This window comes from Myxocyprinus asiaticus, chromosome 31 (assembly GCF_019703515.2).
Source record: "Myxocyprinus asiaticus isolate MX2 ecotype Aquarium Trade chromosome 31, UBuf_Myxa_2, whole genome shotgun sequence".
Classification (NCBI taxonomy): domain Eukaryota; kingdom Metazoa; phylum Chordata; class Actinopteri; order Cypriniformes; family Catostomidae; genus Myxocyprinus; species Myxocyprinus asiaticus.
Genome location: NC_059374.1, coordinates 581483 through 608028, shown reverse-complemented (window position 1 = coordinate 608028; position 26546 = coordinate 581483). Strand labels below are relative to the sequence as shown.

The 26546-nt window shown below is 40.8% G+C and overlaps 2 protein-coding genes across 6 annotated transcripts in view; both read right to left on the bottom strand.

Annotated features, from left to right (window-relative positions):
• Nucleotides 1-5385: 5385 nt before the first annotated feature.
• LOC127421959 (high affinity immunoglobulin gamma Fc receptor I-like) lies at nucleotides 5386-14019 on the bottom strand. The gene is made up of 6 exons (XM_051665217.1): nucleotides 13952-14019; nucleotides 12987-13019; nucleotides 12407-12691; nucleotides 10955-11221; nucleotides 7563-7872; nucleotides 5386-7056 (listed from the first exon to the last, which is right to left on the bottom strand). The coding sequence occupies exons 1-5, from the start codon at nucleotides 13977-13979 to the stop codon at nucleotides 7589-7591; spliced, it is 897 nt and encodes a 298-aa protein (XP_051521177.1). The 5' UTR covers nucleotides 13980-14019; the 3' UTR covers nucleotides 5386-7056; nucleotides 7563-7588.
• A 1291-nt stretch (nucleotides 14020-15310) lies between these two features.
• The window catches only part of rabgef1l (RAB guanine nucleotide exchange factor (GEF) 1, like), a 28987-nt gene continuing 17751 nt past the window's right edge, over nucleotides 15311-26546 (bottom strand). For 3 of the 5 annotated variants that reach the window (XM_051665197.1, XM_051665199.1, XM_051665200.1), the window contains 2 exons: nucleotides 24934-25190; nucleotides 15311-18037 (listed from right to left, as the gene is read on the bottom strand). In XM_051665197.1, the coding sequence (XP_051521157.1) occupies nucleotides 17681-18037; nucleotides 24934-25190 (614 nt within the window). In that variant the 3' untranslated portion in view covers nucleotides 15311-17680. The remainder of the gene's footprint in view (nucleotides 18038-24933; nucleotides 25191-26546) is intronic. The other 2 variants (XM_051665196.1, XM_051665195.1) reach the window with 1 other exon arrangement.

Below are 26546 nucleotides of genomic sequence, written 5' to 3'. Positions count from 1 at the left end.
TTAAGCAGTGAAACACTTTGCCGGATGGCAGAATGTCCCGTATTTAAGCGTTCAAAATGCTGAAGCGCCCCGTAATTATGTGGCAAAACATTGGCATCCCTAATGGTGATAATACCCATTTGTCACATATTTTAAAGAAATCTGATTGATTTCCCATTACATTTTGGAATGTGTGTGAGTGCGACGAGCAGGATATGATCACAAATCATGTTTTAAATGTTATGAAATATGAGATCATTATCCTCAGGGTTGTGACCCATTTAAAAAAAAATTCTGTAACTGTATGAATGTCACACTGAAGGCATACCTGGTGGAAAGGCTGAACCTGGACCTAAAGGTGCACCAGGCCCAACTGGGCTGAAGGGCATTCCAGGAACTAGAGGAGATAAAGGTAAAAACATCATATGTATACTGCTTCTTATCACTGTAATCTTGATGACTGCATCAGCATAATATTGCATGTTTGAGCTTTGCTCAAAACGGGGTCCCCAGGAATTCAGGGAAAAGCTGGAATGAAAGGTGGAATTAATTTATCCATCATGTCCAACTGGGAATATAAATAGAATTTTGATCAAAACAAAAGACATGAAACATGTTTGTTTCCTCTTTAAAGGTGACATTTAAAGGTGTATTAAAGGTGAGAAGGGTGCGCCTGGGCTGCCAGGATTCAAAGGTTCTAAAGGAGAAAAAGGAGACCTAAATTTCAATGTGTCAAAGGGTGAGTGGGGCCACCCAAATAAAGATGGGCCACCAGGACCCCATGGCATGACTGGTGAAAAGGAGGAAAAGGGAGACAGAGGAGAGTGTGGTTTACTGGGTAAGAGGGGCCAGAAAGGAGAGCCAGGTGACTCTGGACCACCAGGTGTGCGAGGAGACCCTGGCCCATCTGGACAACACGGTATGCATGGAACCCCTGGCACCACTGGAGAACGCGGAGAACTAGGAATTCTGGGAGCTAAGGGTGAGCCTGGAGGACGTGGCCCACCGGGACCCAAAGGAACGAGAGGTATGCAAGGAATTAAGGGTGACCGCGGCCCTCAAGGTAAGCATGGTGACCAAGGTCTGCGTGGAATGAAGGGCGCTATGGGCAACAGTGAGATAAGACTACATCTGCTTTCAGCATTGGCCTGTATCCCAGCAAGTCTTTCCCATCTTCAGGATTTCCAGTTCACTTCAACAAGGTCTTCTATAATGATGAAAACGTCATGGTTACTGGTGTAACCTCCGTTCCCTGATGGAGGGAACGAGACGTTGGTGTCGATGTAGTGACACTAGGGGTCACTCTTGGGAGCCCGAGACACCTCTGGTCTTTGATAAAAGGCCAATGAAAATTGGTGAGTGGTATTTGCATGCCACTCCCCCGGACATACGGGTATAAAAGGAGCTAGTATGCAACCACTCATTCAGGTTTTATGCTGAGGAGCCGATATAAGGTACGGCCATTTCAGCGGGTAGTTCAGCATTGTGGCAGGAGGGACCAACGTCTCGTTCCCTCCATCAGGGAACGGAGGTTACACCAGTAACCATGATGTTCCCTATCTGTCACTCACTCGACGTTGGTGTCGATGTAGTGACACTAGGGATCCCTATACAAAACGCCACAAGGCTGAACGGTGTTACGTGAACTGGTGGTGTGTGGTGGGCAGACTTGCTGTGTGCCTCATAGCCAGCACACCAGGTCGACACGTAACCTCCCCCAACACAGTTATGAGTGTCAAACGGCCCTTTTTGGGGACAAGTCGACTACCCAAAGATAGAGACAGGCCTAACCCAGTCGTGGCCTCTGTTGCCCTTCTCTTTTTCCACTACCTAAAAAAGAAGGGGGATTATCTGACTGGGCCGCCAGGTCTAGTCGGGGGGTGTCCCTCCCAAGGGGAGGACACCGCGGAGACCACACCTCGCCCCAAGAGAGGGGGGGATATTTTTAAGTGGAAAAATACATCACATGGTCTTTCCAACCAAGTGGAGAGCCTTCAAGGTAGATCCTGCCCAATGGGGGAGGAGTTACTACAAACATGGAGACTGGGGCAGAGGGGCTCTGCCCAAGGAAGACACAGTTTGCCAGCAGGGAAACGAACTAGCGGAAGATATAGATCGCATGGGATTTAGCCTTACAGGGAACCACCACATGCGGAGCACCTACCCCAGAACAGGGCTCTTAGCGCGTGTACTGAGCCGGCAGTGAGTCTCACCGAAAACTCAACTGCCACAGGGCTCGGAGGAAGTTAACCAGGGAACAAATTTTTTGAGCACTACTTGAACACGTGGTGGCTGTGCTGAGTCTAGGGACATCAAAGCACTTACCTGGCTCCTTGTGACCACCCCCAGAACAGCCTGGGACAGGGGAGGAAGAGGCCTGTCCTCGTGACCCGTGGAGACTGTCACATCGGGGGTGGATTTGTGCCACAGCTGGGCGCTCAGGGGTGGAAAGGGCACCGCTGGAGCGCCAATCCTGCAAGAAAAAGCCCATGGACGGTAGTCATGGTGATGACCGTACACACCGGGTATGTGACCCAGGGAGGAAGGAAGCCGCTCTTTTGCTGAACTGTTGGGTACCGCAGCCAATTGGGCGTGTGGCGAAATCAAACAAAAAGGCAACAAAAGATTTTCCACCCGGCCCTCCACCGGGGATGGAGTGGTCTTTCTACCAGCTCCACGTGAGTGGGTTCCCTCGTCCCTGGGTTGCCGTCTCAGGGGCGCTTCGAGGACCTCCGTGGGTTCTTCGGTGCCGGCTGTGAGATGGGTGGCGTCGGGCCGGGCTGGGCCGGAGGGGCGGGCCGCGGCGGAGCCGGTGCAGTCACCGCAGGGGGACGCCCTTGGCGACGAGCAGACGGAGTGCAGGATCTTGAGCCACACCGGGGCAGGATGTGCCATTTTGCTTTCGTCTGCTGCTTTACCGTTGTGAACTGCTGGGCAAAGTCCTCAACGGTGTCGCCGAATAGGCCCGCCTGGGAAATGGGGGCAGCAAGGAACCGTGTCTTGTCAGCCTTGCCCATCTTGAACAGGTTGAGCCACAGGTGGCGCTCCTGGACCACTAGTGTGGCCATCATCCACCCGAGAGACCACGCCGTGACCTTCGTCGCCTGGAGGGCGAGGTTGGTCGCCGAGCACAGTTCCTGCATCAAATCTGGGGCGGAACTACCCTCGTGCAGTTCTTTCAGCGCCTTGGCTTGGTGGACCTGCAGGAGAGCCATGGCGTGCAGGGCAGAGGCGGCTTGTCCAGCAGTGCTGTAGGCCTTAGCCATCAGGGACGACGTGAGCCTACAGGGCTTGGACGGGAGCTTAGGGCATCCATGCCAGGTGGCGGCGCTCTGTGGGCATAAGTGCACCACGAGCGCCTTATCCACTGGGGGCATCGCCGTATAGCCCCTGGCCGCCCCACCATCGAGGGTAGTGAGAGCGGGGGAACTGCGGAGTTGGGGTCGGGCAGTAAAAGGTGCCTCCCACGACTTCATCAGCTCCTCATGCACCTCCGGGAAGAATGGCACTGGAGCAGGGCGCGGCTGTTTTGAGCGGCGCCGCGAGCCCAGAAACCAATCATCAAGCCGCGAGGGTTCAGGGAAGAGCGGAGGGTTCCACTCTAGCACGATGCTCGCGGCCGCCCGGGAAAGCATGTCCGTCATTTCGGCATCTGCCTGTAACTGGGCGACCATCCCCGAAAGGGGAAGCCCAGCTGAGGCTTCTGCATCTGACTGGACAAGCCCGCTCTCCGATGCTGCGCTCGAGAGCTCATCATCTTCACGGGCCCCGAACAAGAAGCCAGACTCGCCGTGCGACGAGCCGGCGAACTCATCCAGAAGCCCGATTGGGGCAGTGAGCGTGCTGGGGAATGGGAGGTCCGCGGGGGGATACCCAGCGGAGGCGATCCCATTGAGGTCCCCAAATCGCCCCCAGTGCTAGCCGCGCTGACCTCATACCCGTAGGTAAGAGGACCGAGGCGGGGAGCCGCTGGGGTCACGACCGCAACGTTGCCATGGTCATGTTCTCGCAGTGAGAACATGAACCATTCATAAACGCTGCCTCCGTGTGGGTCGCGCCCAGACATGAAAGACAGCGATCATGACCATCCAAAGTTGAGAGAAAACGACCGCAACCAGGAATAACACACGATCGGAAAGGCATCTTTAGAAAGACGCGTCTTTAAAAAGACGTTCCGTGTGTGCGTTCTTTTAGATAAATATACTCTTTTAGAGGATAAAAACGCTCTTTCAGAAGATATACTCTCTAGTTTTTCTGCCGAAGCGCCCAGGGGCGTTCTCTGCAGTGCACCAGTGCAGAGGAGGGAGAAGCCACTGAAATGCGCCATCAGATCCAGCAGAGGTGAATGAACAGTGCTATTCAGCTCAATGAGCATGACCGTTCGGCTCCGAAGAGAAACTCTGAATGAGTGGTTGCATACCAGCTCCTTTTATACCCGTATGTCCGGGGGAGTGGCATGCAAATACCACTCGCCAATTTTCACTGGCCTTTTATCAAAGACCAGAGGTGTCTCGGGCTCCCAAGAGTGACCCCTAGTGTCACTACATCGACACCAATGTCGAGTGAGTGACAGATAGGGAACTGTTATGATATCACCACCAGCAAATTCAGCTGCACCTACTCAGAAGTTTTTGTGTTCTCCAACCAGATCACGGTGAGAAGCCTCACGAGCTTCTTTGGTGGTGAACGGGGTGCGCAAGTTGCGCTCGAGGGACACATTGCACGGTCAAGACATTGACCAGGCATCCAACCTAGTGATCCTGAAGCTGGTTGCTGGTGACCAGGTATGGGTGGAGACCCTCAGAGACTGGAATGGTGTCTACTCCAGCAGTGAAGATGACAGCACATTCTCCGGGTTCTTACTCTACCATGACTAACACCCTTTCCATGAATAAGCCAGTGCGAGATCCGCGCTGAACTTTACATGACATGGACATGGGGGAATTCATGGCTTCAATAATTAAATGTAGTGTCGTTAGAGAGACAAAGGTCACCTGTATAAATCAGTGCATCAGTCATCTTTGGGTGTCTTTACCAGGAATTTTGCAATCCTTTGTATTTAATTATTTATAGCTGTACTAACCCATATTGTTAATAGTGTAAGATTGGTTATTTTGATTTCAAAATAAAATGTATTATTTTAGGCAACACAGACAGCGTAAGTACATACCTTGAATGGTGATACTCCGGTGGCCCAACAGTAAGAGTTTGTCAATAAATTCTTCTTCTCTTTGGCCCCTCCCAGTCTTGAATATTTGGTCACATCCTTTGATGTTTTGCATATTTTGTGCTTAAGAGCCCTGTGCAGCTCTTTTTGCATACCCTTTTTGGATATTCTGTACATATTCAAATGTAACGATGAGGAAATAATTGATTTCAATAAATGAATGGTCTTCTTTCAAAAACTTTGTCTTTTGGAATAGTCTTTATTTTATGTTCATACATCAGGCATTTTGACAACACAAATGAGAGAGTAAATGATCTGAATTGTAGGGTCAACAGAGTATACATATAAACCATGTAATATCAAATCATATACAGTTGCAATCAAAATTATTCAACCCCCTGACCAGCAATACATTCTGGTGATGTGAATTAAAACACATCAACCAAAACCTCAGTAAACAGTCAAAGTAAGTTTTTAATACACATTTGAGTGAGTTTGAGATCAAAGAGTTCAGTTTACCCAAATTTTAAAATAAAAAATAACTAATTCTGTCCATAAATGTCATGTCAAAAATATTCAACCCCCAAAGTCAATCATTTGTGGAGCATCCTTTACCCTTAATAACATCAAATAAATATTTCAGGTAAGTGTTCTCAGGCTTTGGACACATCTCTATTATAATTTCTACACATTTCTCATGAGCAAAAGCTTCCAGCTCATTGACATTCTTTGGTTTCTGTGCTGCCACTGCTTCCTTGAAATCCCAACAAAGGTTTGCAATGGGATTTTAATGATGGACTGAAAGAGCCATTTAAGGACATTCCACGACCTATCTCTGAACAAGATTTTGGACAACTTGGATGTATCCTTGGTGTTATTGTCTTGCTGGAAAGCCCAGTAATCACCGAGCTTCAATTTACACACTGAAGGCATCACATTTTTCATGCCAAAATGGCCTGATACCTGAAAGAATCCATGGTGTCAGTCACATAGTCAGGATAGCCATTTCCTGCAGTCACAAAACACCCCCATAACAGGACTGACCCACCTCCATGCTTGACTGTGATGGTGTCATTCTTGTCATCACCTTGTCATCTTACTCCAGACGTACTGCTGACCCATGGGTCTAAAACTCATTTTCAGTTTAGTGTCATAAGTCTATAAAACCTTCTTCCAGGGCTCCACAGGTCTTTCCTAATTACTTCTTGAATATTCAGTCAACTGGGGTCAACATTTCCCTTGGTGAAGTTTTGCTTTCTTCCACACCCCAAGAAGGTTGCTGTTGTACAACATTTAAAAAATGTATGAATGGTGCTGCCAACTTTGTCTATTGGAAATTGAAATGCCTTGGAAATGTACTTTTAGCCATGACCTTTCTTGTGTAATGAAATAATCTCCTCTATTAGCTTTTGAGACATCTTATTTTTAATTGCATTTTTTACATAGAAATACTTTTTTGCTTACAACATTAAACTTACATTTGAAAACTTAAATAAGTGCCATTGCAGATTGATGACTTAATTTTGTTTTAAAACAATTACTTGTGTAGCTTTACATATTTAAGAAACAGCTGCATGTAATAGGGGTTGAATAATTATGACGGTGTATTTTTAAAAAATCCTTTTTTTTTATATTGTTGAATAATTCAATTGCAACTGTATAACGTACTGTAATACTGTATGAAACACATATCACATTGTAGGCTTTAGGTTGTTGGGTTTCTGAGCACTTGTAATAAAATCAAGCAAGTAATATCAGTTTGACTGAGGCTCCAATTTTCTTGTGACAAGGTGAAAATTTACAACGTCTGCAAGGAACATGACATTCTGTTCTACATCTTCCTTTATTCCGTCTTCCTCAGGAGCTTGGCTGATGGTGTCAAAGGATTTCTTCAGGTAAATTATGCTTTTCTGAACACAAAGACAGACAAGAAGTGTTGAACAGCGAGTGTATCACATGTACCAGTCATAAGCTCTTTTTCAAAACCTATTGAGCTGCCTACCTAGACAGCATTTTAAGGCAACATAGGCATACTTTCAAAAGCTGTTTCAAAAGGAGGGCAGCAAAATTATACTATTACATTATCTTTTGGCCTAATTGTAGGACAGCTTCGCATATACTTAAATTCCAAAAAGAATGCATTGCGACAAGCTCATTAAAAAAATTAAATTAAAATGGCAGAGTATCACATTGTTAGATTAGCAACATGTTAACTTCATTCTCTATTGGAATCAGTCATGAGGTGTGCTGACTGTGTGCATCACGTGAGCAGCGCTATTTGTAAGTTGCTGAAAAGTGTTCCACATCAGTCACTTGTAAGGTTTCATATCACTAAGGACAATGCCTTAGAAGACAACAGCTAGGCAGCTCACTAGGGTTTGAAACACAGTGCTAATTCAGTATGTGAGGCTCTTACGTCATCAGGTCCACTCGGAGCGCAGGTTAATGGACCTTCAGTTCCAGACTGTTGCTCCACCTCTCCACATCCAGAATTCTTACTTTGGCTTTGCAGGTGTATGTCCCTGCATCCTGGTGTTGTACATTTCTGATGGTGTATGTATTGGAGGAGGAGGAAGGTGCCAGCCAGCTGTTGTTTTTCATGTAGTAGTATTCAATATGAAGGCCTTCCCCTTTAACGTTCAGCTGGGTGTTACATCTTAAATGCACTTCCTGCCCAAGAACGATCTGACCAGAAACAATCGCCAACTGTGGTGTATTCAACTTATCTGGAACATTTGATACATGGTTAATGTTGCACCGTGGCAGTGTAAATTGACACAGCCTTTTTGTGCTGCCAGTTAACCTAAACTGACCCTTTGCTAAACTCCGTCTTAAAATGTTACAGACCAATCCTACCTTAGCAATTGTTGCCATCTGTCATGTATTTAAACAAGCTTTTGCTCTTTTCAAATGCAAGTCTATTATACACCGATCAGCCACAACATTAAATCCACCTGCCTAATATCGTGCAGGTCCCCCTCGTGCTGCCAAAACAGCTCTGACCTGTCGAGGCAAGGACTCTACAAGACCTCTGAAGGTGTCCTGTGGTATCTGGCACCAAGACGTTAGCAGCAGATCCTTCAAGTCCTGTAAGTTGCGAGGTGGGGCCTCTATGGATCAGACTTGTTGGTCCAGCACATCCCATAGATGCTCAATTGGATTGAGATCTGGGGAATTTGGAGGCCAAGTCAACATCTTGAACTCTTTGTCATGTTCCTCAAACCATTCCTGAACAATGTGTACAGTGTGGCAGGGCGCATTATCCTGCTGAAAGAGGCCACTGCCATCAGGGAATACCGCTGCCATGAAGGGGTGTACGTGGTCTGCAACAATCTTTAGGTAGGTGGTACGTGTCAAAGTAACATTCACATGAATGCCAGGATACAAAGGTTTCCCAGCAGAACATTGTCCAGAGCATCACACTCGCTCCGCCAGCCTGCCTTCTTCCCATGGTGCATCCTGCTGCCATCTCTTCCTCAGGTAAACAACGCACACCCACCCCGCCATCCACATGATCTAAAAGAAAATGTGATTCATCAGACCAGGCCACCTTCTTCCATTGCTCCATTGTCCAGTTCTGACGCTCATGTGCCCATTGTAGGTGCTTTTGGTGGTGGACAGGGGTCAGCATGGGCACTCTGACTGGTCTGCAGCTATGCAGCCCCATATGCAGCAAGCTGCGATGCACTGTGTGTCCTGACACCTTTCTATCATGACCAGCATTAAAGTTTTTCAACAATTTGTGCTACAGTAGCTTTTCTGTGGGATCAGACCAGACGGGCTAGCCTTCAATCCCCACTCGCATCAATGAGCCTTGGGCACCCATGACCCTGTCGCCGGTTCACCGGTTGTCCTTCCTTGGACCACTTTTGGTAGCAACTAACCACTGCATAAAGGGAACACCCCACAAGACCTGCCGTTTTAGAGATACTCTGACTCAGTCGTCTAGCCATCACAATTTGGCCCTTGTCAAAGTCGCTCAGATCCTTACGCTGGCTCATTTTTCCTGCTTTCAACACATGAAATTCAAGAACTAACTGTTCACTTGCTGTCTAATATATCTCACCCCTTGACAGGTGCCATTGTAATGAGATAATCAATGTTATTCACTTCACCTGTCAGTGGTTTTAATGTTGGGGATGATCAGTGTAAGTTCTGTGTGTTTGGAGGAATGAAGTTATGAAGTTATGTTGTAGAGACGTTAGGAACGGTTTAATTTACACTAGTGTTATCAATTGAAATAGCAAATCAAATGAGGCTTTTCCCTTTTAGTTGACTGTGATAAGTGTTTGCCTTAATAATATTCATGAGTCAGAGGAACTGATGTAATACGTGCTTCACGGGAATACATGCTTTACAAGAAGAATTTGTTTGTGAGGTCTGAATATTTATTTCACAATCTACATATTTGAAGAGAGTAAATTATATAAGTTTTAATACTTTTTGCCTTTTATCATTAGACCATCTGCTGAGATTGATTACTACACTACGGTTTAAATGAGACATTGTTGCATGCCGGTATATTATTGTGCTAACACAATGGCACATAACAACAAAACAGTCTGTGATTGGTCATTTACATGTCTCCGGTTTCTCTTTCACACACAAGCAGGCGATGCTTAGCGCCATTGTAGTTTGCAAAACGAACTGGTCAAACACTACATTTTTTCGGCCGATGCTAATAACTTAAAAATAGGGCTGGGTACTGATACAGATTTCCTGATTCAATGCAGATTCACAAGCTCTCGATTTGATTCAGATTTCGATTTCGATTCGTATACAGTAGATATATTTAAGTTATAATGTAAATTTTGTTTGCAAACTGTATTAAAAACATTACTTCCAACTATGCTGTTAATTATACAGGGGACATTAAATTACTTTTGATATTTGAACTTTTCATCATTTTGGTCACATTTTAGCTTTTTAAAAATGAACATATCCATGTATTCAGTCAATAAATATCATATTATATTGCATATATTATATTAGATGTTTATTGGTTACATGCATAATTTGTACTATTTACGAGTATTTACATTGGTTTGTTGAACACGTGCTAAATACCTGCATTTCTATAAAGAACATCTGTAGATGAGTGCATGTTAACGGGAGAGGACTCGAATGGCTTTATCTCATCCATGCTATAAGTGATTAGAATTAAATGTTTATTTTTTGTTGTTTTAAATCAACAACTGACTATAAAGAACAGAAAGGATATTAAAAGAGATATTTTTCAATGACAAATGGATTGAGTGGATCTCGTCTTGGACACACATTACATAGAACAACTTTTACTCTCAACACGCAGTGAAAGGATCTCACTGCTGAACTTCTTCGCCAATAAACTACTCAATCACTGCTGAGTGACATCTACACATTTACCAGCCAGTTGCCAAATACAGACATTTTTAGTCGCAAAGCGTGAAATTTGGTTGCAAATGCGAGTGATTTCCTCTCATTGTAGTGGAGGGTTGCGCATAGAGTAAAAGATCAGTCTTAGAATTTAATAATCGATATCAAGATCATTCAAATGAATAAATAGCATTACCCAGTCCAACTTAAAACTAAAAAATATTGGCCAATTTATCAGCTTTGGTGATATGTCAGTCTGCCACTAAATATAACAATTACATAATTTTTTTTTGCAGTGACACGTTTCAGGCCATCCCACATTGATTTTTCAGAAAATCATAAGAATCGAAAGATGTTCTGTGATCTTGATAACTGAGCAACAGAAACCAAAGTTGGTGAGGCTTAGCAAAGGATCAGTTATTTTCACAATATTCCACAGTGTCCAGGTCTTACCTAGTACAGTCACAGGAGTGGGAACAGACTGAGCCGAGTGTAATTCATTACCCTGCATCCATGATGCCCTGCACCAGTAAATACCTCCATCTTCAAGCATTACATTAGTCAGAATCAACAGTTTACTTTTGTGACACTGAATCTCAGACGCATCCTTATAGAAGCAAACCTCTCTTGCCACGGGATTGTTTCTAATGCGACACATCAGTATCACTGTATCGTCAATAATTGCAGGTGTAGCTGGTGTCTGTAAAAGCACCCATCCACCTGCAAGAGAAAGAGAATGGACCATTTAACAAGTTTATAAGTACATTAGATGTGAAGTGTGCTGCTGTGCCCTGCTGTGTGTAATGAATGTGCTCCAGCTCAGGCCACGTCCACACTAATACGTTTTTGTTTAACATGTTGATGAGCAAATACTGAGCTTTGAAAACGCTCTCCCAAGTGGTCTTTGCCTTGTAGTGTATCTGAAAACAATGATACTTTTAAAGATAAATGATACTTTGAAGGAATGCAATGTGAAGGTTGTACAAAGGCGATGCAAAGTTTACTCTAAATTGCTGTCCGGTGACGAAACACGAGGACAACTGCATTTCAGCTCGTGTAAGGAATGCCGATTTTTTTCATGCGCGGTACAAAAAATCTAAACTAGCTGCAAACTTGCCACTTGTTACTTTCACATGCAAATGAGTTTTTGATTTGCCACAATTGTTTGCCAGAAGTTTGCAGCTCATCACCGGTAGTGATGAACCTCCGGCAAACCTTTGGAAACAATGGACAATTTGCCGTAAATTCGCTGCAAAGCTGTGGTGAATTTGCCATGAACTCTCGGTACATTTTAGTGTGGATAAGCAACTTGTGGAAAACGCTTGAAAAAGGCAGTGTGGACAGAGAGCATTTCGAAAATGAAAACACCATTTTCAAATGTATCCAGATTAATGTGGACATAGCCTCTGTGTCTCTGTAATTATTTAATTATCCTTATGTCATTCCAAACCCATATGACTTTCTTTTTTATGCAGAACACAAAAAGAGGTGTTTCTCAGAATATTTATGCTGCTCTTTTACATACAATGAAATCATACAGTGACACAAGGGCTGTCCAAAACAGACAAAATATGCACCATAAAACTATCAAAGTTGTCCACTATATTTCAAGTCTTTTGAAGCCAGACAATTTTTCATATTCCCCTCCACTGCAGCTGTCTTTGTTAAAAGGGTGAATAAGTGACAAGATTTCATTTTTGGGAAACTATTACTTTAAAAAACAACATTTTGTTATATAAATGTTTCATTCTTGTTTGAATTGAAATAAGAGATATTTCTTAGCTGATATAATGATATTGAAGGTATGACGATGTACATGTACTGTAACTGTACTACATTCAGAGAAAACACTATTACAAAACATCAAAGTTAAATGTATTTGTATAAACGAGTTGAAAATCTTACGATCCACACGCAGGTTGAGGGGAAGGCTGGGAAGAGTTCTCAAAACAAATGGCCGTTTCTCTGTGTCCTTCTCTGCCTGACAGCTGTATTCTCCACTGAGCTCAATACGAATCTCTCGGAAACCATCCAAACCTATTTCAGCTCCATCCCGAAACCACTTGTATCTCCAGGAGGATGAGCGGTCTTCAGGCACGCTGCAGGTGGTCATCAGATCTTCACCTGAGAACACCTGGATATCACCTTTACTCAGTGTGATGTTGGCCAGCACTGGGGCTGCTGTGGGCTCTGAGCGAGGGTGGAATTAGTTTTTTGCATCAAAACACATTTTAAATGTTTTAAAAATTTTAATTTAAAGAGACCATTTTAAAAGTTGAGAGTTTGATTTCATGTGAAAAAGGAAGTTCTGTTTTTCCTAAAATTAACATCATGGTGTAATAATTGAGCCTTTACTTAGACACACAGTATACGCTACAAAAGAGTTTTCATAAAAACTCAGCTGTTTATTCCTTTTTCTCTAATGTTATTAATACATTCTTGGTGAGAAAATCATTTCACAAAGCAGTTTAGCTCTGTGGTATACCTTCAAATTGTGCATTTGCCAGAGTTACAAGTGCTGAAACAGAAAAGCAAAATTAAACAAATTAGCTTGGAAAAGAAAAATATCTATCTATCTGCAGGGTTGGGGAGTAACGGAATACATGTAACGGGATTACGCACTTAAAATACAAAATATAAGTAACTGTATTCCACTACAGTTACAATTTAAATCATTGGTAATTAGAATACAGTTACATTCAAGAAGTATTTAGATTACTGAAGAGATTACTTTGCATTTTATTGTCATTTGTTTCATTTAATATTTAGTCCTTTCAGATGGAAAACTTTTATACATATAAATGATGCGATCCAAAGTGCATTTGAACAGCGGTGAAACACTTTCTTATGATGTGTTACATTCATACGAGCAGACAGAGAAGTAAGTTTGAAGTAAGTTTGGAGCAGAAGAAATAGAAATAAACCTTGTGTAAATTGACAGCTTTACGCTAAGTGAAAAAATCAACCAGTGCTGAAGAAGTAATCCAAAGTATTTAGAATACATTACTGATCTTGAGTAATCTAACGGAATACGTTACAAATTACATTTTACAGCAAGTATTCTGTAATCTGTAGTGGAATACATTTCAAAAGTAACCCTCACAACACTGTGTATATCACAACAACAACTGTAATAGCAAACTTCAATAACTGCTTCACGAAACAATTACATTTATTTGTACTTTTAATTATTTTTTTTTTTTTTTCCTATTTGGATATTGCAAACAATAAACATGACCCAATAAAACCTGACCCCTTTTAAATTCACATTATTTAAATCAATCTTTTTAAATACAAGAGTGACTTATTCCTTTAATCTAGTCACTGAATGTACATTCATGCTATAGAATATTTACTTAAAACATCAAAGTGTATTTTTATCCAGTATAAATACCAACCTTACAAAGTGACAAATCAAAGGTGTATTAACCATGGATGAGATTTACTCACCGATTAAGCAGTAGTGTATCAGCTCCATGGTTTTTCTGCTGTGTTCTGATGTTCTGTGCCTTCATATCCTCAAACGGGAACAAAAACCTCCTTTTACTTCCCCTCTCTAAATTTAGACTGAAGGGTGGAACTTAGATGAGTACTAGGGAGCAAAATTATGAAGTGATTTGAAAGTTGAAAAAGGATCTAATATGTAGTACGTAACTGGTAACCAATAAAGTGTATAAAGTATGGCATATAACATATTAATGAAGTATGCAAGGGCTTGATAATCTACCATAATGTTGGACTGTCTAGAAATTAAAGCTTTAGAACAAACTAATAAAACCTGATTTCTTTTTTCTGAATTAAGCTTGAGAAAATGTTGGGGGTCTTCAGCAGTGCAACTGAAACTGAAATGATGTCTATGATATCCCACCAGAAGCATAACAACTACAAAAGAGGAGAGGGCCTAAAACTGAGCCTTGGGGGACACCAAGCTTAACACGAGACATGAAGGACTTGACAGGTAAAAAACTGCTTCCTATCAATGAAGTAGGATAAGAAGCAGTGTAGAACTGTGTCTTAGAGAACAAAAGCAGAGACCATGTCTACACACATATGTTTAAAGGGACAGTTCACCCAAAAATAAAGTTCTCTCATCATTTACTCGTCCTCATGCCACCCCAGATGCGTATGTCTTTCTTTCCTTTGCAGAACACAAATCAAGATTTTTAGAATAAAGCCATAAAATGCAAGTGAATGGGTACCAAAATTTTGAAGCTCAATAAATCACATAAAGACAGCATAAAATAATCCATAGGACTCCAGTGGTTTAATCTTCAGAAGAGATATGATACTGTAGGTGTGGGTTAGAAACAGATCAAATATAAGTCCTTTTTTACTATAATTCTCCACTTTCATATTTTTCTTTTGTATTTCTCGATTCGCATTCTTCATGCATATCGCCACCTACTGGGCAGGGAGAATTTATGGTAAAAAAGGACTTAAATATTGATCTGTTTCTCACTCACACCTATCATATCACTTCTGTATTTTTCAGTGGAGAAACACGCTGTTCTAGTCTGAATGCAGCGCTTACATCCAGAAGCAGAAGAGTCCCAAGGAAAGGAGCAGGTCATAGTGAACACAAAGAAGAGCAGAATCCAGAGGACTGTCCAGACTGCCAAGACTAATATCTTGGAGTTTATCCTTGCCACAGTCGCCTTTGGCTTGTTCACCGGGGGCTTAAAAACATTAAGCTGCTTCGAAATGATGCATTTTGTGAAAAGCTCTATTCCAATTAAACTGACATTATATCATGCTTCCAATATTAACACAAACACTCCTTCATTTTTCCAGCACTTATGAGTTAAAAACCTGATATGAATGGAAAAAGACTGATAAAAGAACAATGCATTCAAAGTAAAAAGGAGAGATCATATTTGCAAATGTTTTTAGAGAATTAATAAAGAATTTCTATTCTTTCATACGATTATTTTATTTCTCATTTTTTAAATTGCATTTATGGCTTCATACCAGGATTACTTGGATAACTAAATGACAGTCACAAACGGCCCATGACGAAATTTACATACAACAACAAAATTGTAACTTTAATGCAAAAGTAATAGTTGTAAGATTTTGCATACAAGAAAAAGAAAAAAGCATGTTTAAAATAAATAACTCTTTACTTTTTATTAAAACTGAATCATTTCACACTGTAACAGTATTTTTTGTAAGTTAAACACTAAATAAATATTTTAGACTTCTTCTTCATTAAATACACTTGCTATTAAACAGTTATCTGTTAAAGCACAGCAGGGACTGTTTCATTACACTTCATGTCCGCATGCTTTCATAAATGCTTTAACAATAACCAAAATAAAACTACACTGCCACATCAGTTATCTGTATTCAACATCCATGTTTTCAATTCAAATTACCATTAATGTCAGTACACTATTATTGACTCATGGGAGATGCAACTCCCATATATACTCTTAATAATTTATATGTTCCAATAAATTATGTATTCCAGCGACTTGCTTAAAGCAGAAAACACAAAATGCAAAAGAAAAATGATATTTATGATAACCAGCAATAACCAGCATGTAGCACACTCTTATTGTCCAGTTACAAAAATAAATTAGAAACAGAAAATCAAGAGAAATAGACTATATAAAATGGACGAATCTCACGAAAACATGTCTAGGTCATATTTCACCCCAAATTCCAAAGAAAAAATAAGAAATTATACTATTTTTAAAAGAAACTTAAGCCTATATTTAGGATAATTTCAATGTTTTGTTTTGTGACATTATTTTCATGACAAACATACAGTATTTCCCACCCAAAGTCTTATTACTGTAATGTGTCCAGATATTTTACATATACAGTACTGTGCAAAAGTTTTAGGCACTTGTGAAAAATGTTGCATAGTGAGGATGTCTTCAAAAATAATGCCATAAATAGTTTTCATTTATCACTTAATGTCATTCAAAGTCCAGTAAACATAAAAAAGCTAAATCAATATTTGGTGTGGCCACCTTTGCCTTTAAAACAGCCCCAATTCTCCTAGGTACACCTGGACACAGTTTTTCTAGGTTGTTGGCAGATAGGATGTTCTAAGATTCTTGGAGAATTCACCACAGTTCTTCTATCTATTTAGTCTGTCTCAATTGCTTCTGTCTCTTTATGTAATCTCAGACTGACACGATGTTCAGTGGGGGGTCTGTGGGGGCCGTGACATCTGTTGCAGGGCTCCCTGTTCTTCTATCTATTTAGTGTCTCAATTGCTTCTGTCTCTTTATGTAATCTCAGACTGACACGATGTTCAGTAGGGGGTCTGTGGGGGCAATGACATCTGTTGCAGGGCTCCCTGTTCTTCTATTCTAATCTTTTCTATTTGCAAAAGTAATGTTTGGGAGTCTAACATTTATATTTCCTATCGACACACTAAAGCTGAAGATATAAATAACCATCTTAAGACAAATGTTTTTGTGAAACTTCTTATGTACCTAAAACTTTTGCACAGTACTGTATATTTATACAAATTTATTAGAGTAATGGAATTTGGAAAATGTGTTAATATGTTACAACTTTATCTTAATGGTCCTAAAAACAGGCTTAATTTTCTTTCCTTCTTTTGATTTTAAGGTAAAATATGAGCTAGATATATTCTTGACAGGTTTTGTGAGATTCACCCTTATATTCTTTCTGATCACATGAACGATCTCCTGACACACCTTTATTACAAACTTCATTAAAAACAGGCGGATAAGTTGTCTAAGTTAGACCGAGAGGTGATGACCATTAATATGAAACTACAACAATGACTTATCTCATCTGAAATGCGTTCATTTGAACATTACATATGACATTTAACAAAACGAAAGATTTTTTAAAGTGCGTTTTATCAATTTGTTTTATTAAAGAGCAGTTTTTGTTTTCTTTTAGAGGTGGAATGAGCTGTAAAAATTCATTTTATATAATTACAGTTTAAGAAGAAATTCAGAACTCAAAATACAAGTCTCTCACATTCAGATCTCAGAAATTCAGATTGTAAAGAAACTAGGTCAGAGGCGGTGACCAAACAGACCTGTGCGGCACAAGATGGCACAAATTTCAGATTCAAATACTTTAGTCATTGTTGCAGCTCTATAGATAAAAAAAAAACCTTGTTTGAATTGAGAGCATCATGACCCAGAATCACCTGCAGAAAGCAGAATTGTTGAGTGAAGACGAGATCTATCCGGTGAACTTCTGTGGCTGTAGTGGAGGAGGCAGCTGATCTCCACCAATGTTCTCTGAGTCAATGGAGAAGCTGCTGGAGGTGTTTGTGTGAGCAGCTGCTCTGTCCAGAAGACCCAACACAGAGTGTTCATGACCGTCTCTCCACTCGATGAGGTCAGACTCCAGCGCTCGCTCTCGTCCTGACCTCTGAGGGACAGATGAACAATTCTGTGAGGAGTGGGTGGAAGAAGTGGCCCCGGGGCCCAACGCTGTCTCAGGTGACCCCGCACCAGACATGTAGCGCTCAAAGTCTTCTGGACTGAGATTCAGAGACTGCGCGTCCAGCTTCTCGATGAAGGCCACAGCACAACACTGCAACAGAGCAACAACATCCAACACACACACATCAGTCTAGAAGCTTCTGCAGAACAACACAGTTTTCAATGGACACATCACTGTCATTCAGAACTTTAACTTGTAAAAGATCAACTAGAAGACGTTTACCTTAAAAAAAGCTTAGAACATCTTAAAAATACTAGAAGTTTGAAAGTTATACAGAATGACAGAGAGACAGACAGACAAACAAAAGTTTGATTTTCTAAGAAACTCATAATAATAACTTTCATTAAGAACTAAGGCTGTCAATCAAACTGACATTTATAAATAAGCCATAAAGAGAGACTGTGTGTGTGTGTGTGTGTGTGTGTGTGTGTGTGTGTGTGTGTGTGTGTGTGTGTGTGTGATACATGCGCTGAGTGCTCTGATCAGTTTTTAGAAATGACACTGAACAGAATGAAATGTTGTGTTTAAAAAAATAACAACATTAAACAAATGTAATTAATCACATGAGTTGATGTGTTAATTTTGACATCCCTATTAAAACATAAAAAAATAAATTAAAAAAAAAAACATTATTACTATCTATAATACTTAACAGATCATTAAACGTATGTCTTCTTTTCTTTTTTTAAGAAAATCCAATTTAGGTTAATTTGGGTCACTGACAAATAAGGTGGTCCGAGGTGAAACAGCAATATGAGAAATATCTAAAAAAATGTAGTTTAAATCACGTGTCAATTTGTTTTCATAATTTTATGAAAAACATTTATAGCATTTTCTACACAAAAACTGATTTAATGACTTTAAGGCTTTGTCCAAATGAATCCGGATACTTTTGAAACGGTGTTTTGCTTTTCGAAGCACTCTCTCCGTCCACACTGCCTTTATCAAATGTTTTCCAAAAGTTGCTCATCCACAATGAAACGTACGAAAACTCTTACATCCCTGTGATTGCAAATTTGGGGCTAAATATGAAAGGTAGTTGAGAAGGGGAGCAAATGAACGGTCAGTGCACGTGGAATATTTTAAGGGGAACTGAAAATGTGAACCTGACATTGTTGAACTCTATGTACTGGAATATGCAGCTAACAATGACTGGAATTTTCATCATACTCTCTTTTAATAACTATATTTCATAATGTTGATATCTTGCCAAGATGATTAGCTAATTCTAACTAACTTATATCCAATCAGAATAAAGTGAACAAGTATCAGGAGAGACCATGTAATAGTATGAGTGAGTACTGTGTGTGGGCAGGACGCTGCCAACCTCTCAGTGGACTCTTGAGTTATAATGCGCTGAAGAAATGGTACCAGCGGGCTGGGAAACTAAGAGACCAGCAGGTTAGTCAGGTAATTTTGGGAGTTAGGTTTACTTGGGTCAGTATTTAGAGTTTCCATGACATCCCCTTACTGCACATGTGAAAAATCATCATTCCATGTACTGGCTAAAACACAACTGTCCTCGTGTTTCAAAGCAATTTAGAGTAAACTTTGCATCGCCTATCAAGGAATGCAATGTGAAGGTTGTACAAAGTAACATTTATCTTTAATAACGCTCTCAAAGTGAATAACAGGAACAATAACGACACCACAACACGGGCCACGACTTTACTGTTTTGGTTGAATGGATCACATGACTGCATCACATGACATCAAATACCTCATCGTTTTCAGATACACTATATTGCCAAAAGTATTTGCTCATCTGCCTTTAGACGCATATGAACTTAAGTGACATCCCATTCTTAATCCATAGTGTTTAATATGATGTTGGCCCACCCTTTGCAGCTATAACAGCTTCAACTCTTCTGGGAAGGCTTTCCACAAGGTTTAGGAGTGTGTTTATGGGAATTTTTGACCATTCTTCCAGAAGCACATTTGTGAGGTCAGACACTGATGTTGGACGAGAAGGCCTGGCTCGCAGTCTTCGCTCTAATTCATCCCAAAGGTGCTCTATCGGGTTGAGGTCAGGACTCTGTGCAGGCCAGTCAAGTTCTTCCACACCAAACTCGCTCATCCATGTCTTTATGGACCTTGCTTTGTGCACTGGTGCGCAGTCATGTTGGAACAGGAAGGGGCCATCCCCAAACTGTTCCCACAAAGTTGGGAGCATGGAATTGTCCAAAATCTCTTGGTATGCTGAAGCATTCAGAGTTCCTTTCACTGGAACTAAGGGGCCAAGCCCAGCTCCTGAAAAACAACCCCACACCATAATCCCCCCTCCACCAAACTTCACAGCTGGCACAATGCAGTCAGACAAGTACCGTTCTCCTGGCAACCGCCAAACCCAGACTCGTCCATCAGATTGCCAGATGGAGAAGCCTGATTCGTCACTCCAGAGAACGCATCTCCACTGCTCTAGAGTCCAGTGGCGGCGTGCTTTACACCACTGCATCCGACGCTTTGCATTGCACTTGGTGATGTATGGCTTGGATGCAGCTGCTCGGCCATGGAAACCCATTCCATGAAGCTCTCTACGCACTGTTCTTGAGCTACTCTGAAGGCCACATGAACTTTGGAGGTCTGTAGCGATTGACTCTGCAGAAAGTTGGCGACCTCTGCGCACTATGCGCCTCAGCATCCGCTGACCCGCTGTCATTTTACATGGCCTACCACTTCGTGGCTGAGTTGCTGTCATTCCCAATCACTTCCACTTTGTTATAATACCACTGACAGTTGACTGTGGAATATTTAGTAGCGAGGAAATTTCACGACTGGACTTGTTGCACAGGTGGCATCCTATCACAGTACCACGCTGGAATTCACTGAGCTCCTGAGAGCGGCCCATTCTTTCACAAATGTTTGTAGAAGCAGTCTGCATGCCTAGGTGCTTCATTTTATACACCTGTGGCCATGGAAGTGATTGGAACACCTGAATTCAATTATTTGGATGGGTGAGCGAATACTTTTGGCAATATAGTGTATCTCCGTCTTCCCCGTCTACACTACAACGCGAAGACGGCATTTTCTAATTTATCCACTTCGAAAAGCTCAGTTTTTGCTGTCAAAAACGTTGTCTCAGTGTGGACGGAACGCCGAAACGAAGAGAAAAAGATGCATTTTCAAACAAAACATTAGTGTGGACGAGGCCTAAAAATGTCGTAAAGTAAAAGGATGTAAAACACTTTTATAGCACATTGCATACATGTGTACATAACATAATCGTTAATGTTAGTTTTCAAGAATATTTTCACAGTACATTTGTTTTTACAGATATTATGCATTTTTGAGTCAAGAAGATCAAGACATTTTCTCAGGGTTACACCAAATTACCTGAACAAAATGAGCCTCACCACATGACTTTGATTTGGTGGACACAAGTTTGTCAAATATTATCTGTATTTTAAAACATAATTGTTTGACTGTTTTTTTTATATTAATAAAAGATTATTGTGTACTATTCATGCCAACATTTCTTTTTTTCAAAGATTTGGGTTTTTATTAAGACTTTGACTCTTTTTTACAGTCTCAGTACGGTTACACAACTTGACATTTTTGACTTAAAGCTCCAGAAATTCAGAAATTAAAAGAGGTGTTGTGAAGTAATTGTTTTGTGTGAACTGAATTTTAAAGTATTTTTGAATAACTTAAAAAGATAGTTCACCCCAAAATTTTAATTCTCTCATCATTTACTCATCCTCATGTCGTCTCAAACTCAAATGACATTATTTGTACTCTTTCATCAAGCGTGATCACGAGACTGTAGATCATGAGATGTCAAGACTTATGGTGAAAAAGGAGATATATTTTGCTTTGTTCTCACCCAAAACCAATCGTATCTCTTCAGAAGACATGGCTTAAACCACTGGAGTTTTATGCTACCTTTATGTGCTTTTTAGAGCTTAAAAATGTTGTACCCCATTGACTTGCATTCTATGGACAAAAACACCTCATATCTCCATCAAAATATTTATCTTTGTGTTCCACAGGAAAAAGAAAGTCATAAGTATGCCTGTTGCAATTATTAAACGATCGTCTGATCGTGGTTATTTGATCTAACCACGATTATTATGCACTTCAAATTTCAATCACATTTTAATGCCCAAATATGGAGACACATTTGGTCAACTTTAGTTCTGGTCAATTTGACATTTACACTGTTGTTTTTGAAACATATATATACTTCTGACCTTTTTCAGTTCTGCCCACATATTTTCTATCGGACTGAGGTCAGGGCTTTGTGATGTCCACTCCAATACCTTGACTTTGTTGTCCTTAAGCCATTTTGCCACAACTTTGGAGGTATGCTTGGGGTCATTGTCCATTTGGAAGACCCATTTGTGACCGAGCTTTAACTTCCTGACTGATGTCTTGAGATGTTGCTTCAATATATCCACATAATTTTCCTTCCTCATGATGCCATCTGTTTTGTGAAGTGCACCAGTCCCTCCTGCACCAAAGCACCCCCACAACATGATGCTGCCACCCCCATGCTTCACGGTTGGGATGGTGTTCTTCGACTTGCAAGCCTCACCCTTTTTCCTCCAAACATAAAGATGGTCATTATGGCCAAACGGTTCAATTTTTGTTTTATTAGACCAGAGGACATTCCTCCAAAAAGTAAGATCTTTGTCCCCATGTGCACTTGCAAACTGCAGTCTGGCTTTTTTATGGCGGTTTTGGAGCAGTGGCTTCTTCCTTGCTGAGCAGCCTTTCAGGTTATGTCGATATAGGACTCGTTTTACTGTGGATATAGATACTTGTCTACCTGTTTCCTCCAGCATCTTCACAAGGTCCTTTGCTGTTGTTCCGATATTGATTTTGTCTTTTCGCACCAAACTACGTTCATCTCTAGGAGACAGAATGCGTCTCCTTCCTGAGTGGTATGATGAACCAGATTTGTGGCGGTCCACAAATTTTTTCTGAGGTCTTGGCTGATTTCTTGTGATTTTCCCATGATGTCAAGCAAAGAGGCACTGAGTTTAAAGGTAGGCCTTAAAATACATCCACAGGTACACCTCCAATTCAGTACACCTCCAATCAGAAGCTAATTGGCTAATTGCCTAAAGGCTTGACATCATTTTCTGGAATTTTTCAAGCTGCTTAAAGGCACAGTTAACTTAGTGTATGTAAACTTCTGACCCACTGGAATTGTGATATAGTCAAATAAAAGTGAAACAATCTGTCTGTAAACAATTGTTGGAAAATTACTCATGTCATGCACAAAGTAGATGTCCTAAACGACTTGCCAAAACACAGTTTCACAATGACTTTGTGACACCCTATGACTTTGGGCATCATACATTATGTCGCAGCTAACTAATAATACCAACTGACATTTTAAAAACACGTCCACACACGAAAGCCAGAACTTGAAACGACACTTAATGCTCAAGCAAGCCTAATTTGACTGTTTGTGAAATGAACGTCTCCCGAACAGACATTCAAAAATCATAATTTTTCATATGAATCTATCAAGGAGGTCTATAATACCTGGAAAAAAAAAACAATATTTGCGATTTAAATGTTGCTTGCAATAAATTTCGTTTCATCAGGGTACACGGTTATGCTGTGTTCCATTCAAGTTGGATGTGGGATATTCCTACTTGATATCTCCGACCATAAATGCATTCCATTCACCGACATTCGGAACTGCAACGCTCCCGTTAGCTTAGCAGGGGTTTGACTCTCATTAGAGATGTCTCCTAGCAACCCAACTTATAAACAATGCTGCACTGCTAGCATTTGTGCTTCAGGTGTACGATTATCAAAAGAGATTGTAAGGTTTTATACACCTGTTTCTGCAGGTGTTTGTTAAACAAGCTTTAATATCCTGTAATGTGGAAACGAACTCATTTATCGATATTACTTAATAAAGTGAATGTTTATCACTTACTTTGTATATCTCCCTGAGTGTCCACATGTTTGTGTGACATCATGTCCCTGCATCTCGCCAAAATCGGAGTTGAGAATTTCTGCATGAGCCTACCAGTTGTAATTCTGACTTCAAGATGCATTCCATTGCACTTTTCCTAGCAGGAAGTTGTAAAATCTGACTTTCCGAGTTGAATGGAATGCAGCACTACTTTTCATAACTTGATCAAGCAGCCTAATTTACACTTAGAAAACTCCTGGTGTTGCTATAACAATGCAAAAAGCACTTACCAATTTACTTGAAGTGTAAATCAGTCCTCCTTTCCTGTTTAATAAATGAAGCAATCACACGGTCATGCAGAACATCTCGTGTTTTTAAATCCATAAGGATCTCTTTCTCAATGGCGATACCAGCAGTTAAGACAGTGGACTCGTCAGCAAGATCTCGCGCTCTTCACTTTCAAATTACATCACTTAAAGCGTGATTGCGTCACTCAAGGCCAGCTAGAAGGCCTCGACCGGGACATAGCCTAAAGATCACACCCACCAAGAACAAATAAATCAATCTGATTGGCTGATGAATCTGACAATCTGACATTAGATGCGCATTCACTTGCACTGTTGAGGGATTCTGTGGAAATTCTGAAGGCCTGAGGTGGGAGGAGCTCAAACTCACGTGCTGCTTCGGGCATGCAATTTGTGAAACAGCTGTCACACTTCGCTTGTAAGCATCAAGGAATAAATTCTGACTGGATAAACTTTTTGTTTTTCTCAATTTGTTTGTAGATTAATTAAGAGTGGAAAGCGATTAAAAATACATAGGCAAAAAGGTGACTGAGTAACCGGCAAAGTTTAAACTCAGTTTAGAGCAGTGGTTGATTGACAGGTGAGGTGTGGCACTTCATTTACAATATGAGCTCAATGTGCTCATGTGTTGTTTGTAAAATAAGAGTATGTCAAGCTGCCATAATCAGAATTGAGATGTTCTGATGTACAGTACGTGCAGGAATTCATACAGGTCACATATCCAGACATTTATAATCTGAAAGTTTCCTAATTTGTTTGGTAATAATGCACACGATGAGAGTTGATGGTGAAGGGTGAATTCTCACCAGGTTAGTGAAGTAATATCCGTCCTCTCCGCTCATGAGGCGGTTGGGGTTGCAGAAGCGTGTGATGTACTGAATGTTGGAGTGTAAGCGCGGCGGATTGGCCTTCAGGATGATATAAACCAGAGTGGGCAGGAAATCATCTGCCGATGCCGCCGCTTTCTTACTGCCCTGAACTGCCGTCAGAATGTGTTTACTGCAGTGCGTCACACAACACAACTTCTCCTTAGGAACTCGTTTAGAGTCCATGTCTATCAGCTCTGAAGAAAAAAACAATAAAGATCATTATTGTCAAATTGACCCCATGTACTTTGACAACTGTTTTATTGGAGGCGATTACTATAAATACAAAATGCTTGTTTTTTTTTTTTTATCTTTCATCAAGATGTAATAATGTTCTCTGCATCTTTAACAACTTCCTTTCTGCTGATGTAATCAAGGCCGTAGGGCTGGGAAAAATAACATTAATCACAGGAATCACATGTTTCTGCCACTCAAATCCTGAGGAAATAAAGTCCTGCAGTTATAATCTTTCCGATTTACCAGGAAACATCACACATTATGGAAGTGAAATGTGTTGTGAATACTGCTTCATGATGCCAAAATGAACATATATATCAATCCTATACAACAGTGTGCTTGCAATGTGTTGAAAGAAGTTTAAAGTTTTGCGTTGAATGGATCACATGACTACGTCAAATAACAGCAAATACCTCATCGTTTTCAGATATCTCCGTCTTCCCCGTCTGCACTACAACGCGAAGACTGTGTTTTCTAATTTATCCATTTTGAAAAGCTTAGTTTTTGTTGTCAAAAACTTTGTCTCAGTGTGGTCGGAACGCCAAAACGTAGAGAAAAAGATGCATTTTCAATGCATGTTAATAAAGAGAGTAAAAGAGAAAGTGTGAAAAATCTGCACACCATTTCTGCCAATTATACTTGCCTTTAATCAGAGCACAAATGTGACGTTTTGAGCAGAATTCCCAATTATTTGACTGGAGTTCCTGTTTTAACTGAGCTTCAGATTGCTTCAAGTTCATTTACATGTTCTAATTTTCTGATCAGATGTTTAAATCTTTTATTTTTTTTACTGATTTACAGGTCCTGCTAAGTAAAAGCAGTTAAAGCTGACAGTTTAATCTGACATTATGCTGGAAATATTTTTAGAAGGCTCTAAAAATATAGACATACACTGGCGGCCAAAAGTTTGGAATAATGTACAGATTTTGCTCTTAAGGAAAGAAATTGGTACTTTTATTCACCAGAGTGGCATTCAACTGTTCACAAAGTATAGTCAGGACATTAATAAAGTGAAAAATTACTATTACAATTTGAAAAATATTTTCAGAACTTCTTAAACTACTTCAAAGAGTTCTCATCAAAAAATCCTCCACGTGCAGCAATGACAGCTTTGCAGATTCTTGTTATTCTAGCTGTCAGTTTGTCCAGATACTCAGGTGACATTTCACCCCACACTTCCTGTAGCACTTGCCATAGATGTGACTGTCTTGTCGGGCACTTCTCACGCACCTTACAGTCTAGCTGATCCCACAAATGCTCAATGTGGTTAAGATCCAGAACACTCTTTTCCAATTATCTGTTGTCCAATGTCTGTG